At 48.3% G+C, this 15,178-nt stretch overlaps 1 protein-coding gene across 1 annotated transcript in view; it reads right to left on the bottom strand.

Annotated features, from left to right (window-relative positions):
* Window positions 1-3,718: 3,718 nt before the first annotated feature.
* Window positions 3,719-15,178, bottom strand: part of GSG1L (GSG1 like) — a 139,089-nt gene continuing 127,629 nt past the window's right edge. Inside the window, exon 6 of the mRNA XM_073362641.2 lies at window positions 3,719-4,333. Within this exon, the coding sequence (XP_073218742.1) occupies window positions 4,276-4,333 (58 nt within the window). The 3' untranslated portion in view covers window positions 3,719-4,275. The remainder of the gene's footprint in view (window positions 4,334-15,178) is intronic.

Below are 15,178 nucleotides of genomic sequence, written 5' to 3'. Positions count from 1 at the left end.
ACCAACATCTAAGATACTGATTTTGATATTTCCCTCACCCCACAGTTCTGTCTTGTCTCTCCCTTATCCCTGCTATAACGGCCCATGCTCCACCGAAATTCCGATCCTTCTCCCAGGTCTCCATGTTTTTGACTTACCTGTGGGCTTTGGTCACCTGCCCCCTTCTAATCTAGTTTACAGTTGAGACAGCATGAGCCTACACAGGAATGGTTGGGAACATCAGCTCCAGTGCATATGGATAATGCTCACAAATCTAATTTCTAAGGCTCCCTTCATTGAGTAAAAATTGTAGGGTAGGTGGCTATAGGCACCAACTTCTGGCACTGGTGAGTGCTCAACCCCTTCCCCAAAGTCTCTGCCCCAACTCCACCCCTCCCTGACCCTATTCAACTCTTTCCCCAAATCCCTGCCCTGGCCCTGCCTCTGCCTCTTCCCCGCCTCCTCCCCCGAGCGTGCCATGTTCCCACTCCTCCCCTCTCCCTCCCAGCATTTACTACAGCTGTTTGGCAGCAGCAAGCACTGGGAGGGAGGAGCGGAGATACAGCACACTGGGAGGAGGTGGAGGAGGAGGTCAGGTGAGGCAAGGTGGGGGGGGCAGGGTGGGGAGGTTGGCTGCCGGTGGGTGCAGAGCACCCACTAATTTTTCCCCGAGGGTGCTCCAGTCCCGGAGCACCCACAGAGTTGGCACCTATGTAGGTGGCCAGGTCTGGGGGGTCCTCTCCCTTCTGCCCAGAGTAATCTGCCCTCTTGCCCCCAGATTTGATGGGAGATCCAATACTCTGTGTGTGAGAGAGAGACAGAGAGAGTGACCACGCTGGATATAGGGATGGGAGTTCCATGCTGTTTATTAAATAACCGAGTTCGTTCAGTTAACACATCATGTTAGGAATGACAAAGTAGCGTGAGCTGCAAATGCCTTTACTACATTTCTAAACACTGTCCCATCCCCTTGCTTTGGGGAAGTAATTGTAGAACTGAGGAATAATGTCACCTGCGGAGTTCAGTGCATGAGCTGCCCTGATTTTGGCTGTGCCCAGAAATGGTGGAGCTCTGTGTGGAGGAGTGAAAACACCACTGAGGCCTGGTTGGAGCTGAATCAGTATCTAATTCCAAATGCTTGCGACGTATTGGTAAACTGGTAGGAGAGGGATGTTTAAGAAGCCTGACCTGTCCTAAGGGGATGTCTACACTACGAAATTAGGTCGAATTTATAGAAGTTGTTTTTTTAGAAATCGTTTTTATATAGTCGATTGTGTGTGTCCCCACACAAAATGCTCTAAGTGCATTAACTCAGCGGAGCGCTTCCACAGTACCAAGGCTAGCATCGACTTCCGGAGCGTTGCACGGTGGGTAGCTATCCCACAGTTCCCGCAGTCTCTGCTGCCCATTGGAATTCTGGGTTGAGATCCCAATGCCTGATGGGGCAAAAAACATTGTCGTGGGTGGTCCTGAGTACATGTCATCAGGCCCTCCCTTGTGAAAGCAACAGCAGATAATGGTTTCGTGCCTTTTTTCCTGAGTTACCTGTGCAGACGCCATACCACGGCAAGCATGGAGCCTGCTCAGCTCACTGTCACCGTATGTCTCCTGGGTGCTGGCATACGTGGTACTGCATTGCTACACAGCAGCAGCAACCCATTGCCTTGTGGCAGTAGATGGTACAATAGGCCTGAAAACCATTCTCCTCATGTCCAAGGTGCTCCTGGCCACCTTGGTAAGGTAGGTCAGGAGCGCCTGGGTAGATATGGGTGCAGGGACTAAATTAGGAGTGACTCGACCAGGTCATTCTCTTTAGTCCTGCCGGCAGTCCTATTGTACTATCTTATGGTGAGCAGGCAGGAGATGAGGACGGCTAGCAGTCCTATTGCACCATTTTCTACCAAGCAGCCAGGAAATGTGGATGGCTTGCAGTCCTTCTGCACTGTCTGCTGGCAGCCAAAGTTCTAAAAGATAGATGGAGTGGATCAAAACAAGAAATAGACCAGATTTGTTTTTGTATTCATTTGCTCTCCCCTCCCTTTGAAGTTCTGCCTGAAATACCAGAGGGAGGGATAGCTTAGTGGGTTGAGCATTGGCCTGCTAAACCCAGGGTTTTGAGTTCAATCCTTGAGGGGGCCATTCTGTGTGAAAGTTGTTTTTGTTTCTCCTTGATGTAAAGCCACCCCCTTTGTTGATTCACTGTAACCCAACCCTGTAAGCCATGTCGTCAGTTGCCCCTCCCTCCGTCAGAGCAACAGCAGACAATCGTTCTGCGCCTTTTTCTGTGCTGACGCCATACCATGGCAAGCATGGATTCCACTCGGATCACTTTGGCATTTAGGAGCACATAAAACACCACGTGCATTACCCAGCAGTATATGCAGCACCAGAACCTGGCAAAGCGAAACCGGGCGAGTAGGCAATGTCAGCACTGTGATGAGAGTGATGAGGACATGGACACAGACTTCTCTCAAAGCATAGGCCCTGGCAATGCGGGCATCATGGTGCTAATGGGGCAGGTTCATGTTGTGGAACGCTGATTCTGGGCCCGGGAAACAAGCACAGACTGGTGGGACCGCATAGTGTTGCAGGTCTGGGACGATTCCCAGTGGCTGCGAAACTTTCGCATGCGTAAAGGCACTTTTGTGGAACTTTGTGACTTGCTTTCCCCTGCCCTGAAGTGCATGAATACCAAGATGAGAGCAGCCCTCACAGTTGAGAAGCAAGTGGCAATAGCCCTGTGGAAGCTTGCAATGCCAGACAGCTACTGGTCAGTTGGGAATCAATTTGGAGTGGGCAAATCTACTGTGGGGGCTGCTGTGATGCAAAGGTCTGCTGATATCAAGGGTAGTGACCCTGGGAAATATGCTGGTCATAGTGGATGGCCTTGCTGCAATGGGATTCCCTAACTGTGGTGGGGCCATAGACAGAACCCATATCTCTATCTGGTCACCGGAGCACCAAGCCAGCGAGTACATAAACCACAAGAGGTACTTTTCAATAGTGCTGCAAGCACTGGTGGATCACAAGGGATGGTTTCACCAACATCAGCGTGGGATGGCTGGGAAAGATAAATGACACTCGCATCTTTAGGAACTTTAGTCTGTTTCAAAAGCTGCAGGAAGGGACTTTATTCCAGACCAGAAAATAACTGTTGAGGATGTTGAAATGCCTATAATTATCCTTGGGGACCCAGCCTACCCCTTAATGCCATGGCTCATGAAGCTGTACGCAGGCAGGCTGGACAGTAGTCAGGAGCTGTTCAACTACAGGCTGAGCAAGTGCAGAATGGTGGTAGAATGTGCATTTGGATGTTTAAAAGTGCGCTGGCGCAGTTTACGGACTTGGTTAGACCTCAGCGAAACCAATATTCCCACAGTTATTACTGCTTGCTGTGCATTCCACAATATCTGTGAGAGTAAGGGGGGGACATTTATGGTGGGGTGGGAGGTTGAGGGAAATCGCCTGGCCGCTGGTTACATGCAGCCAGACACCAGGGCAGTTAGAAAAGCACAGGAGGGTGCGGTGCACATCAGAGAGGCTTTGAAAACCAGTTTCATGACTGGCCAGGCTACGGTGTGAAAGTTCTGTTTGTTTCTCCTTGATGAAACCCCCCGCCCGTTGGTTCACTCTACTTCCCTGTAAGCTAACCACCCTCCTCTCCTCCCTTCAATCACCGCTTGCTGAGGCAATAAAGTCATTGTTGCTTCATATTCATGCATTCTTTATTAATTCATCACACAAGTAGGGGGATAACGGCCAAGGCAGCCTGGGAGGGGTGATGGAGAGAAGCACTGGGAGGGGTGGTGGAAGAGGGAAGGACAAGGCCACATACCACTTTAAAACTTATTGAATGCCAGCCTTCTGTTGCTTGGGCAATCCTCTGGGGTGGAGTGGCTGGGTGGCCGGAGGCCTCCCCATTGCGTTCTTGGGTGTCTGGGTGAGGAGGCTATGGAACTTGGGGAGGAGGGCGGTTGGTTACACAGGGGCTGTAGGGGCGGTCTGTGCTCCAGCTGCCTTTCCTGCAGTTCAACCATACGCTGGAGGATATTAGTTTGATCTTCCAGCAGCCTCAGCATTGAATCCTGTCTCCTCTCATCACTCTGCCACCACCTTTCAGCTTCAGCCCTTTCTTCAGCCCGCCACTTACTCTCCTCAGCCCACCACCTCTCCTCCCGGTCATTTTGTGCTTTCCTGGACTCTGACATTGTCAATCTCCACGCAGTCATCTGTGCTCTGTCAGTGTGGGAGGACAGCATGAGAACATTTCATCATCAGTGTGTTTTTTTTCACCTTCTAATCTTCACTAGCCTCTGGGAAGGAGAAGATCCTGTGATCCTTGAAACACATGCAGCTGGTGGAGGGGAAAAAAAAGGGACAGTGCTATTTAAAAAGACACATTTTATAGAACAATAGGTACACTCTTTCACGGTAAACCTTGCTGTTAACATTACATACATAGCACGTGCTTTCGTTCCAAGGTCACATTTTGCCTACCCCCACCATGTGGCTAGCCCCTCCCCCTTCCCCGTGGCTAACAGCAGGGAGCATTTCTGTTCAGCCACAGGTAAACAGCCCAGCAGGAACTGCCACCTCTGAATGTCCCCTTAAGAAAAGCACCCTATTTCAACCAGGTGACCATGAATGATATCACTCTCCTGAGGATAACACAGAGAGATAAAGAAGGGATGTTGTTTGAATGCCAGCAAACGTACACTGCAATGCTTTGTTCTACAGTGATTCCTGAGTATGTGCTACTGGCCTGGTGTGGTAAAGTATCCTACCATAGTGGACGGAATAAGGCTGCCCTCCCCAGAAACCTTTTGCAAAGGCTTTGGGAGTACATCCATGAGAGCCGCAAATGCCAGGGCAAATTAATCATTAAACATGCTTGCTTTTAAACCATGTATACCATTTTGAAAGGTACACTCACCAGAGGTCCCTTCTCCACCTGGCGGGTCCAGGAGGCAGCCTTGGGTGTGTTCGGGGGATACTGGCTCCAGGTCCAGGGTGAGAAACAGTTCCTAGCTGTCGGGAAAAATGGTTTCTCTGCTTGCTTGCTGTAAGCTATCTACAACCTCCTCATCATCATCTTCCTCATCCCCAAAACATGCTTCCATGTTGCCTCCATCTCCATTGAAGGAGTCAAACAACATGGCTGGGGTAGTGGTGGCTGAACCCCCTAAAATGGCATGCAGCTCATCATAGAAGCGGCATGTTTGGGATTCAGACCTGGAGCAGCCATTTGCCTCTCTGGTTTTCTGGTAGGCTTGCCTCAGCTCCTTAAGTTTCATGCGGCACTGCTTCAAGTCCTTGTTATGGCCTCTGTCCTTCATGCCCTGGAAGATTTTGACAAATGTTTTGGCATTTCAAAAACTGGAACGGAGTTCTGATAGCATGGATTCCTCTCCCCATACAGCGATCAGATCCCGTACCTCCTGTTCGGTCCATGCTGGAGCTCTTTTGCGATTCTGGGACTCCATCATGGTCACCTCTGCTGATGAGCTCTGCACTCACCTGCAGCTTGCCACGCTGGCCAAACAGGAAATTGAAATTCAAAAGTTCAGGGGCCTTTTCTTGTCCTGGCCAGTGCATCTGAGTTGAGAGTGCTGTCCAGAGCGGTCACAATGGAGCACTCTGGGATAGCTCCCGGAGGCCAGTACCATCTAATTGTGTCCACAGTACTCCAAATTCAACCCAGCAAGGCAGATCTTCAGCGCTAATCCCCTTGTTGGGGGTGGAGTAAGGAAATCGATTTTAAGAGCCCTTTAAGTTGGAAAAAAAGGGCTTCGTCGTGTGGACGGGTGTAGGGTTAAATCGATTTAATGCTGCTAAATTTGACCTCAACTCCTAGTGTAGACCAGGGCTAAGTGCATTAGTAGGTGGCTGTGGAGTGGGCGTTTTGTTTTGTTTTGTTTTTCTTAAAGAATGGTGAGCAAACCCAAAGGCCTATGTATTTACCAATGGCATTGCCTGTGCTCTGTCGTTGCTCCAGTGAACAATGGATCGGGTGCTCCAGTAGGTAAAGGCATCACCAGTTATTTGGAAGATACATTGTTGATGGTGAGAGAAACAAAAGAACATGACTTATCCTGGAACACTTCAAATTAGTTGGACAGGTTGTAGAAATATGATTGGTTTTCTGGGGGACAGTGGCACAGAAATCAAAGGGGGATGTTCCGAAGAGAGAATATCTCCATTGCTGAAAATGTTTCAGAGTGAGATTTTTGGGGGGTATGTTGAATTGATATGGAAAATTCATTCTAGATATATCAACATTAATCAGACCCATGTCTGCATTGCTAAAAATTTGTGGAGTGGGTTTGGACTGAGACAGAAAATGTGACTCTTGAGGAAGTGACATCAAACCTGAGTTGGCCCCATGTAGTGATACATTTTAATCTACTGTTTCCCTTACAGTGTAAGATGCTACACAGTGTGGGTAAAGGGGACCGGAATCTGGCACTATATTGATGGGGCATATTCATGATAGTCAAGTGGTTATATGCAAAGGTCTATTGAATCCTGCTGGCTGTCAAATGAGATCGGCAAAGTTGGAGGAATCTGATGACTCGAGGGCTGTGTCCTGTTCAGCTGCTGGCTAGGCCTGTGCTATTGTGCAGGGATTGCAGGACCCTGGAAAAATTAATAACAAAAGAGGAAACACATGTAACCCCCAAAGGGGCAAAAATGAAACCCGAAGTTCCATTCATGACTAGAGTCTCCAGAGAGCTCTGGAGCTGGCCTGTTTTCAAACAGCTATTTTCATAGGGGGAAGAGGAACAATTTTTGCATGGCTTTTCTATCGGTTTAAAGATTATTGGGTAAGAAGTAGAAGGTGAAAGAATGAATCAAGTTGACATTTCCATTACCAACAGGAGATCAGTTTGTGGTCAGACTTCATGGAGAAGGATGCTGGATGCTACCAGGACTATTTATTACGTCTTAACACTGTCAGAGCGATGAAATAGCTGCTATTATTCATCTCCCCGGGACAGTAATGCATCTGTGAATATTAAAGCAAAACATGGAGATCTGATTCAAACCTCTGACCCTCCAAAGTATTTATCTGAATGTGGAAACATTTTAGTCTTTCTCATTTGGACACTGAGAAAATGAGCCCTTCACAATTAGGCTGCGAGCTGCTAAGATGCATTATTTTGCTTGCTGTTCCAGTGGTTTGATCATGAAATGCAGCTTCCCTTTCAAAGGCCATACTGTCTGCAATCTGTGTCGTGTCTGCTATGTGCATCTTGGGCTGCCTCCTTTCAAAGTCGCTTGTATTCGTTCTTTCACCCTTGAGAGTTGATGTAAGAGCACCGATGAGATCTGTGGTGCCGTGACCTGCCTAGGAGTGCACAGACCGGGTGCAGAAGGATTTACACATCCCAGCACTTGGTGCATGCAGTCTGAGCCTAGCAGGAATTACTGATGTGAGAATGAGACACACCTGAACACAAGGCCCCTGACTCTGCAGTGCTTCGTTCCTGCACTTGGCAATGGGTCAGAGATGAGAGGCAGAGGTGGGTGCCTTTAAGGCACCTTTGCCTCTGCCTAGTTCTGGGCTCAGCCCCCAGCACAACTTAGAGCAGCCCCAGCCTGCCTCTGACGTGCCCCTATGCCCTGACTGCAAGGGGAACTGGAGTAGGATTGTTCTGTCAGTGACAAGAGTATTCTGAGAGGGCCATTTCCACCCCTTTACATTGCCAGAGCTGCACCATCTGGCAGGCTTGGCACCAAGGGCAGTAACCTTCCCTCCACGTGTTTAAGGGGGACTCTCCAGCACAGTACTGGATATGGGAGGCATATTGTGCATGTGTGATTCTCCTCTCTACTGGGTGCTCCAAGTTTGGTCGCAAAAAGGAAGCAAGTGTCCAGTGTGAGCTGCAAACCACTTCTTCTTTGCTCAGGGCTATTTCCTTCGTTTCTCCCCAGCAATCTTTCTTGAGTCCATTTGCTTTCCCTGTGTCCCAGAGAGGTTTTCACAGCCTTTCTGCTTATTTGTAACTGGCCAAACTGAACCACCCCTCCTCTGGAAACCTTCCCACTGTACCAGTGCTTGTTTAACATGTCATGCCGTATGGAAACACAGTCTGTCTATCACAGGAAACATTTATTAATGAAAACAACTACAAATGATGGACACAAATAAACCGGCTTCCATGAAGTTTGAGTCCCTGCCTTGGCTCCCTTGCTCACCAGGAACCACATCCTGCCTGGAATTCTAGAAAACGTACAGACATCTAGTGGCCAGATGATGTGCTGCATGTGAACATATCCTAGACTGGCCTGGCCTGATCATTCCCTGCTTCCCAGAGTCTTATATCAAAACCCCCTGATTATGATGCACCAGCTCGCCAGCCCACTCCAGCAAAACATGCACATGGGATTGGGAACAGCAAAGAGGAGACTTCCTTTAGGCACTTTACCAATGTGTAAGTGGAATTTTGACTGTTCATGGGAGCATTTGAGACAGAACCAACCTCACTGAGGGAAGCCCGGTGATTGTCAGCCTACCCACCAGTATATTGGAGTATGGAGTCACCAGAAAAGAAGTAAGCTCTGGTTTACACTGGCAGGTGCTGGAAGCATGAACTGGAGGTGTCAGTAGGTACACCTGGAAGAAGCGCTGACTCTGCTGGGTCCAGGGCTGGCCTTACCATGAGCTTCCCATTTCCTGCTGTTTTCCTGAACCCACTTGAGGAGAACAGGCTGTCAACTGAAGTAGTAGGAGCCAGTTAGGCGCTTAAGACGCTGATATCTTCCCTCACTCAGGCCCTGCCACCAGCCTGCTTATTTGTTCCTTCAATTGAGTGAGAGCCACTGTAGGTGGCACAGAACAGTAGTCATGAGTGAAAGAAGAAAACGCCCCTCTGGGGCAGCATTCAGAAAAAGAAAGAAAGCAAAGGAAGCTTTTCTATCTAAGCTGGAAAGAGTTCTCCTGAGATACATAGACACAAATGTTCACGGTGAGCCTTCCTGCCCCAGTAAGGATGTGAGTGGTGAGGAGATGCCTGATCTTCCAGTTAGAGTGCAGGTGACCTGGCAACTACTGCAGCATCCATATCTCCATCTCAAATGGATGTAACCGTGCACATTCCTGAAAAAAAGCTTAGATCAGAGAAGAGTGTGGTGGAGGCACAAGAAACAGCTGCTGCTGAGTTTAGTTCCTTAAATCTAGATGATCCAGGACTGTGGACCCACTTGAGCAGTAGCCTGAGGGACTTCCTTGTACTGCATGGGCCACAGTAAGTGAAAAACTTCATGTTCCCCAAAGACAATAAAAATAGAAGTTTCCATCCAACACGTTTACTGGCGTGAAATCCCCAATGATGACAAAGTGGAGAGGCCACGGCTTATGTACTCAAAAACCAAGAATGCTGCATATTGTTTTTGTTGCGAACTCTTCCAGTCTAATGTTCCAGCCACATTGGGTTCTAAAGGAACAAAGGACTGGAAAAATCTGGCTAGAAATCTGGCATGCCAGCAAATCACCAGAGAGCAGTCCATAGGTGGAAAGAGCTTGAGATGAGACTAAAGTTAAAGGCCACCATAGATAGTCAGCATCAAGAGAAGATTGCATCAGAGTCTCTTTATTGGCAAAATGTTCTGAAAAGGCTCACTGCCATTGTGAGAATGCTTGCTACCCAAAACCTAGCACTGCATGGTACTTCAGATCAGCTGCATGTGCCAAACAATGGAAACTTCCTTAAAATTGTGAAACTGATTGCTGAGTTTAATGTTGTAGTCCAGGAGCATCTAAGAAGAGTCACCACCCAAGAAATGTACACACACCACTACCTTGGAAAAAACATTCAAAATGAGATCATACAGTTACCGGCAACAAAAGTCAAACAGAAGATTGTGGCAGATCTGAAGTCAGCAAGATATTACTCTGTTATTCTAGACTGCACACCTGACATCAGCCATATGGAACAAATGATTTTAATGGTGCGTTTTGTAACAACAACAGAACCTAGTGAAAATGTCCCTGCAATGGTGACTGTCAGAGAGCACAGAAGCAGGCTGAACTAGCAGAGTGAGAGAGCAGCTAAGACTCCGGGAAGGGCTGAGAGGTCAGGAAAAAAACCAACCTGATGGGGACACAGAGACATAAAAAAACGGATTTCACCGAGTTGCTTAATAGATTTGTCATGCTTCACAGAAGACAACACAGACCCTTTGTGTTAAACTACAGGTCATGGTTAATGTGTACAAAAGGGAATCCTGCTTTTATGATCTTTGTGGGAAAGGTGGATTAACTATAAAAATATGCATCAAAGATCGTACATAAAATATTTATGAGAGGGTGACAGAGCACTAAGTAAAACAAGCATTTCTTATGAAATTTAACTGAGGAAAGTTTTTTGCCTTTTGGTAGCAAATACTTTATTAGTAGAAAGCTGCTAAGAATAACACTGATTGTTAAAATTCTGCAGACAGAGGAGTGTAACTACTACATGCAGTTTAATGCCACTTGTATAGAGGGATTCATTAAATTTTATTCTGTTCAATTCTGTATCCATCTAAAATTTGATTAGTTTTGGGTGGGGGGTGGAATCCAACCCTTGAAATGGCAAGGGGATGGTCTAATGGGAAGTTCTGTTGGTTTAAAAAAAAAAAAAAAACATGACCACAGAGTATCATGAATATTTGTTCTTTTATTTGAAATCTTATGTGACTGATCCTTTGGCTACAAAGCAAGAGGTGATAGAATTTATTTCCATTCTATCAGAAGCCAAGTGACACATTTCCCTGCACTCATGTTCCGTGTAGGACATGTCAGACGTGTGTGGTGAGGGGGTGGAGACAGAAGGAGCATGGACAGCCCTCATCAGGACCTGCCACAGTTGCCATCTAAGGAGTACATGGACTGCTCTGTCAGTGCACCTTTGGGTTGCCTGGTGCCCCACGGTGCCATGCCCTCCACTGCACCAGCCTGCGGAGGAGCTGGCTGCACTGGGGGCAGCAGGCTTTTCAGGCCCCCAGGGCACTGGTATGCTTGGTCCAAGCCCTCCCTGTGGAATGGTGCAGCTGCGTAGCTATTTGCTAAGCCCCACAGTAGGGCCCTGAACTGAGCCCAATGACATTGTGTCATAGAAGAACTGGATGGCCAAAATGGTGCATCAGGGGCATGTTTAGAAGTGTGCAGATGAAGCAATTTAAGCTCTCATCAGTGAAATGAGAAATAAATAAAGGCAATGGGTAGTTACTGATGTGGAGATGAAAGAGTGAAGTGTCCATTTCATTGAAGCTTGTTTTGAACCAAGTCCTAGATTGACTGGAAACAGACACTGCTGAACTGATGTTGTACCGCTGATAAACATGGACTTAAGTCAGCTCATAAACCCAGCAGAGAATGTGTAGATTCTTGGCACTGAAAGACAAACTTCCCAGCGGGCTTCATGCAGAATGGAGCAAATGTCAGAGTGTACCCAGGTGCATGGGCTGTACTTAGCCTGAAGTTCAGAGCAAGTGACTGCAGTATGGCCACCTTGCCTGATGTATCATGAATCTCATGATATTTGGAGTCATGTGATTAGGAGTGAAGCTCAGCTTCCATTAATTACACAAGCAAATGTGAATTTTGTTAAGGAAAAGTTAGCATATGTGACTCCATTTTGGTTTGGGGCCCACCATTGTCTAAAAGCAAGCACATCATGCACCAGGAGAAGTGTTCCTTAGGTACTGCATTCCTGTGAAAACCCTCCCCCTTGTTTCCAGCCTGTCTCGACTCCTGGTTTCTGTTCTTTGTCTGTTCTTAACTCCCTACCTCCTGGCCTTGATGTGAGCCTCCCATCCTGATAAGAGAGGCTACTGGTGCATTGCTTTAGGATCATGTTGTGTAATTGAAGTAATGGTTTAGCTCGGGGAATGTACCTAGCAGGGATAGGTGGTAGATAAGGGAAGGGTTTGTCTATTGGCTAAGGTTTCCGATGCACGAGGGCAACATGCTCTGCTAAAAGGTATATAATCTCTGTATAACCTGCATTCGGGGTCCCCCTCTGGTGCCCTAGCAGGGGGGCACCACGCTCGAGCGTAATAAACTTAGTATCTTTGGGAACTCTGCAGTTGTGGACTTTGTTCGTGTGCCTCAGCATAGACTCAAACTGTGCATGACCTATCGGGTATAATTCGCAGCAGTTCCTGTGCGTGACCTATCAGGTATAATTTGTAACAGTTTGTGTACATGACCTGTCAGGTATAATTCGTAACAGTTTCTAGTCCTCATGCAGAAAGATGTGATAATGTGGCTCCAAAAGGCCCAGCACCCGAAGGCAAGGAATGATTTTTAAGATAACAAGTAACCTGATTTTGGGGACCTGATTTGTGAACACTTGGGGATGTCAATACTGTAAATGTCATGCAAAAGGAGGAGCTGCAGGGCACAGTCTGAACCACCCAGCTGGTCTCATTGACTGAGAATTACTAGGGCTGGTTGAACATTTTCTGTTGAAAAAAAATTTTTTTTGACGGAAATTTGTTAAACAAAATTTGTCATGCAAAGTGTTGCCTTTCCTTGAACATTTTTCAGTTTTTCTGTCAGAAATCTGAAAACCTCAAAACTGAACTATTGATCAAAACCTGAAAAATTTCAATTTTCATTTCTTTGACAAAATAAACCCAGATTTTCTGTGGGGAGAAAAACACATAGTCCAGCCAGCTCTAATCGTTACCCCAAATCTATTGCTATATAAATGTTGAACAGGACTGGCACAAAACATGGGCATGTAAAGTGACCGTGGCTGTGGTTCTGAGAAATCAAACCCTAGAGGAGGGGCCCTGCTTTGCTATTAAGCTGTGACAAGATGATGCACACAGCTGGACGCTGCAGTGCTCCACAAGGGGCTGTTCTGCAGCCAGGGCTTCCAGGAGCCCAGCAGCACATGGCCCAGCCCTTTCCCATGGCCACATCCTCCACACAGTTCCTCTACTGCAGGGCAGAGGGGGCCATAGGCAGCTGCACACCACCCTGGGATTCCCTGGGGGCAGGGGAACACTCTCTGGTGCAGGGTCTGTGGCACCGAGGATTGGAACCGGGAGCAGAGAAGAACCAGGGAGACTAGGCCAGGATCAGGAGCAGCTACCCTGACCCTGGCAACTGAGATGTGAATCCCTTCTCAGCCTGGAGCCAGCTGCTCCTCCACCTGAGTCTCAGTAGCTCCCTGAGCTCCCCGTACAGAGCACCCACCCTGCTCCTATCCCTGACATCCTGCTCCCCAGGCAGAGTTCCCACCGCCACCTCCCTCAACACCCTGATGTCCCTGTCTGCCCCGGCTTTCCTCACTCCCCAGGTGTGGTATGGTGCTCAGTATGGTCAGGTTTCACTCTGCCCACCCCCATTCAAAGTGAACTTTCACCACCTCTGCTCAGGGGGGCTCTTTGGTTGTTTTATGCTGGTGGCCTGGCACGGAGCAGCAGGAATGGGACCAGCAACTGGCCATCAAGTCTGTGAGAGGAGCATGTTCTGTGTCTTTTGGGGGAAATGCTGCCCGGGAGGCCTCCCCTTTCTAAAACTCTTGCTCACTGGCTGCACAGAGGATGGTTAGGGCAGTCGTGCAGAGAAAGTGAGTCTCTACGGCCTGCTGTATCTCAACAATGGCCAGAACACCACCAGAACGTCCTCTCAGACTGTTGGGAAGTTGCACGTGGCCCCGCTAAGACCAGGTGAAAGAACGTTGGAGCCAGGCTGTTCTCCTCTTGCTCTCTTGAGTAGAGCCTAATGGACAATCTTTGGGTTTATTCATGCTCAGTAAGTTTGGGGACGTTCCTGCTGCCAACCCTATATCTCCTTGTGTCAGATTGTCTCCAGAGATAGCCATGTGCAGACCGTATAGAAGGTTAGTTGGAGGGACAATGTGGCCTTATGCTATAGCAGAAGTATACTGTAACTGGTGGTATTAACCACTTGGACCTGACTGTGCAGAGGGCTCTTTGGAGACAGTCAGGATTCTCCCTCCTTGCACCTCGGAGAGGTGTGGTACAGTGGTCATAAAGGGGTTACCTGGGTTGATTTGGTACATGCTCCACCCCTCCCTTACTTCCTGTTTAGTCAGTGTGTGTTTCCCCTCCCACTCCGCTTGCATAGAGGTGAATGAAGCAGCACACTCCCAGCCTGCAGTACTGTAAGCAAAGTGTGTTTCTTGTGCACTGAGGGGTCCCTTTACGCAGGGAAGGAGACAGAGGAGTAGCTCAGGAGCACTTCACGCTGGAGGGAATGGGCACTCCAGGAGAGAGGCAGACAGCCAGGTGTGCATAATGGATGCCTGTTAGAGACTGTACTTGTGCAAGCAGCCCTGTGCCTTGGGCCAGACCGGAGATGCAGGTAGCACGGAGTGTGGCAGGTAGCAGCGCTCCCTGAGATAGCCCTGTCTCAGTCCACTGGTTCTGCTGCAGAGCCCAGAAGCAGAAGCCATGAATAGGGGAAGCTCTAATCCAGGAAAACTGAGAAGCTGAGAAGTGAACTGATGTAGGCCGGGACTAGCAGCACCCTCATCAGTGAGGCTAAGCAGCGTCTCCCTCGGCCTGGGCAGGAGCTGTTCCTCCAAAGCGCCATGTGTGAATGGAGCCTGAGCTCCAGCCTGCACAGCCTACACGGCTCCTCTTGGGTTCCAGACCATGCTGCCTGTCTCCATTAGCTCAGGGAACCTCCAGACCTCTTCTCCCCTCTGCCACTGCAGGAGAAGCTCCTCTGCATGAAGTTGGCCTTCTCTCACAGGCCCACGGGCTTCAGCAGCAGCTAATGGCTGGAGATTCCTTGGCACAGCCTGTCATAAGGCTGAGTGTGGGGGCAGCTGGGTGAGTGTGTTTGGTGGGTTACGCATGCAGGAGTAGCCCCATTTTACAGATACCATAGCCAAGCATGTAGATTTGACAGATCCTTTTTCACTGTAGCTAAGTGGCTGAAACTTGAATCTACTCTATTACAGGTAATCGCTAGCAGCCAGCATGGATTTACCAAGAACACATCATGTCAAAGCAGCTTGATTTCCTTCTTTGACAGGGTAACTGGTTTGGTGGATGGGGGAATGTGGTGCACCTAATATACCTGGACTTCTGCAAGGCTTCTGCCACAGTTCCACATGACATTCTGATGAGTAAGCTGGAGAAATGCATTAACTGGATACACAATTTGTTAAACAATCACAAACAAAGAGTAACTACTAATGGAATGATGCCATATTCAAGGGCAGTCTTA

The sequence above is a fragment of the Lepidochelys kempii genome, chromosome 10, assembly GCF_965140285.1.
Source record: "Lepidochelys kempii isolate rLepKem1 chromosome 10, rLepKem1.hap1, whole genome shotgun sequence".
NCBI lineage: Eukaryota > Metazoa > Chordata > Testudines > Cheloniidae > Lepidochelys > Lepidochelys kempii.
This window is presented reverse-complemented; position numbering and strand designations above follow the sequence as displayed.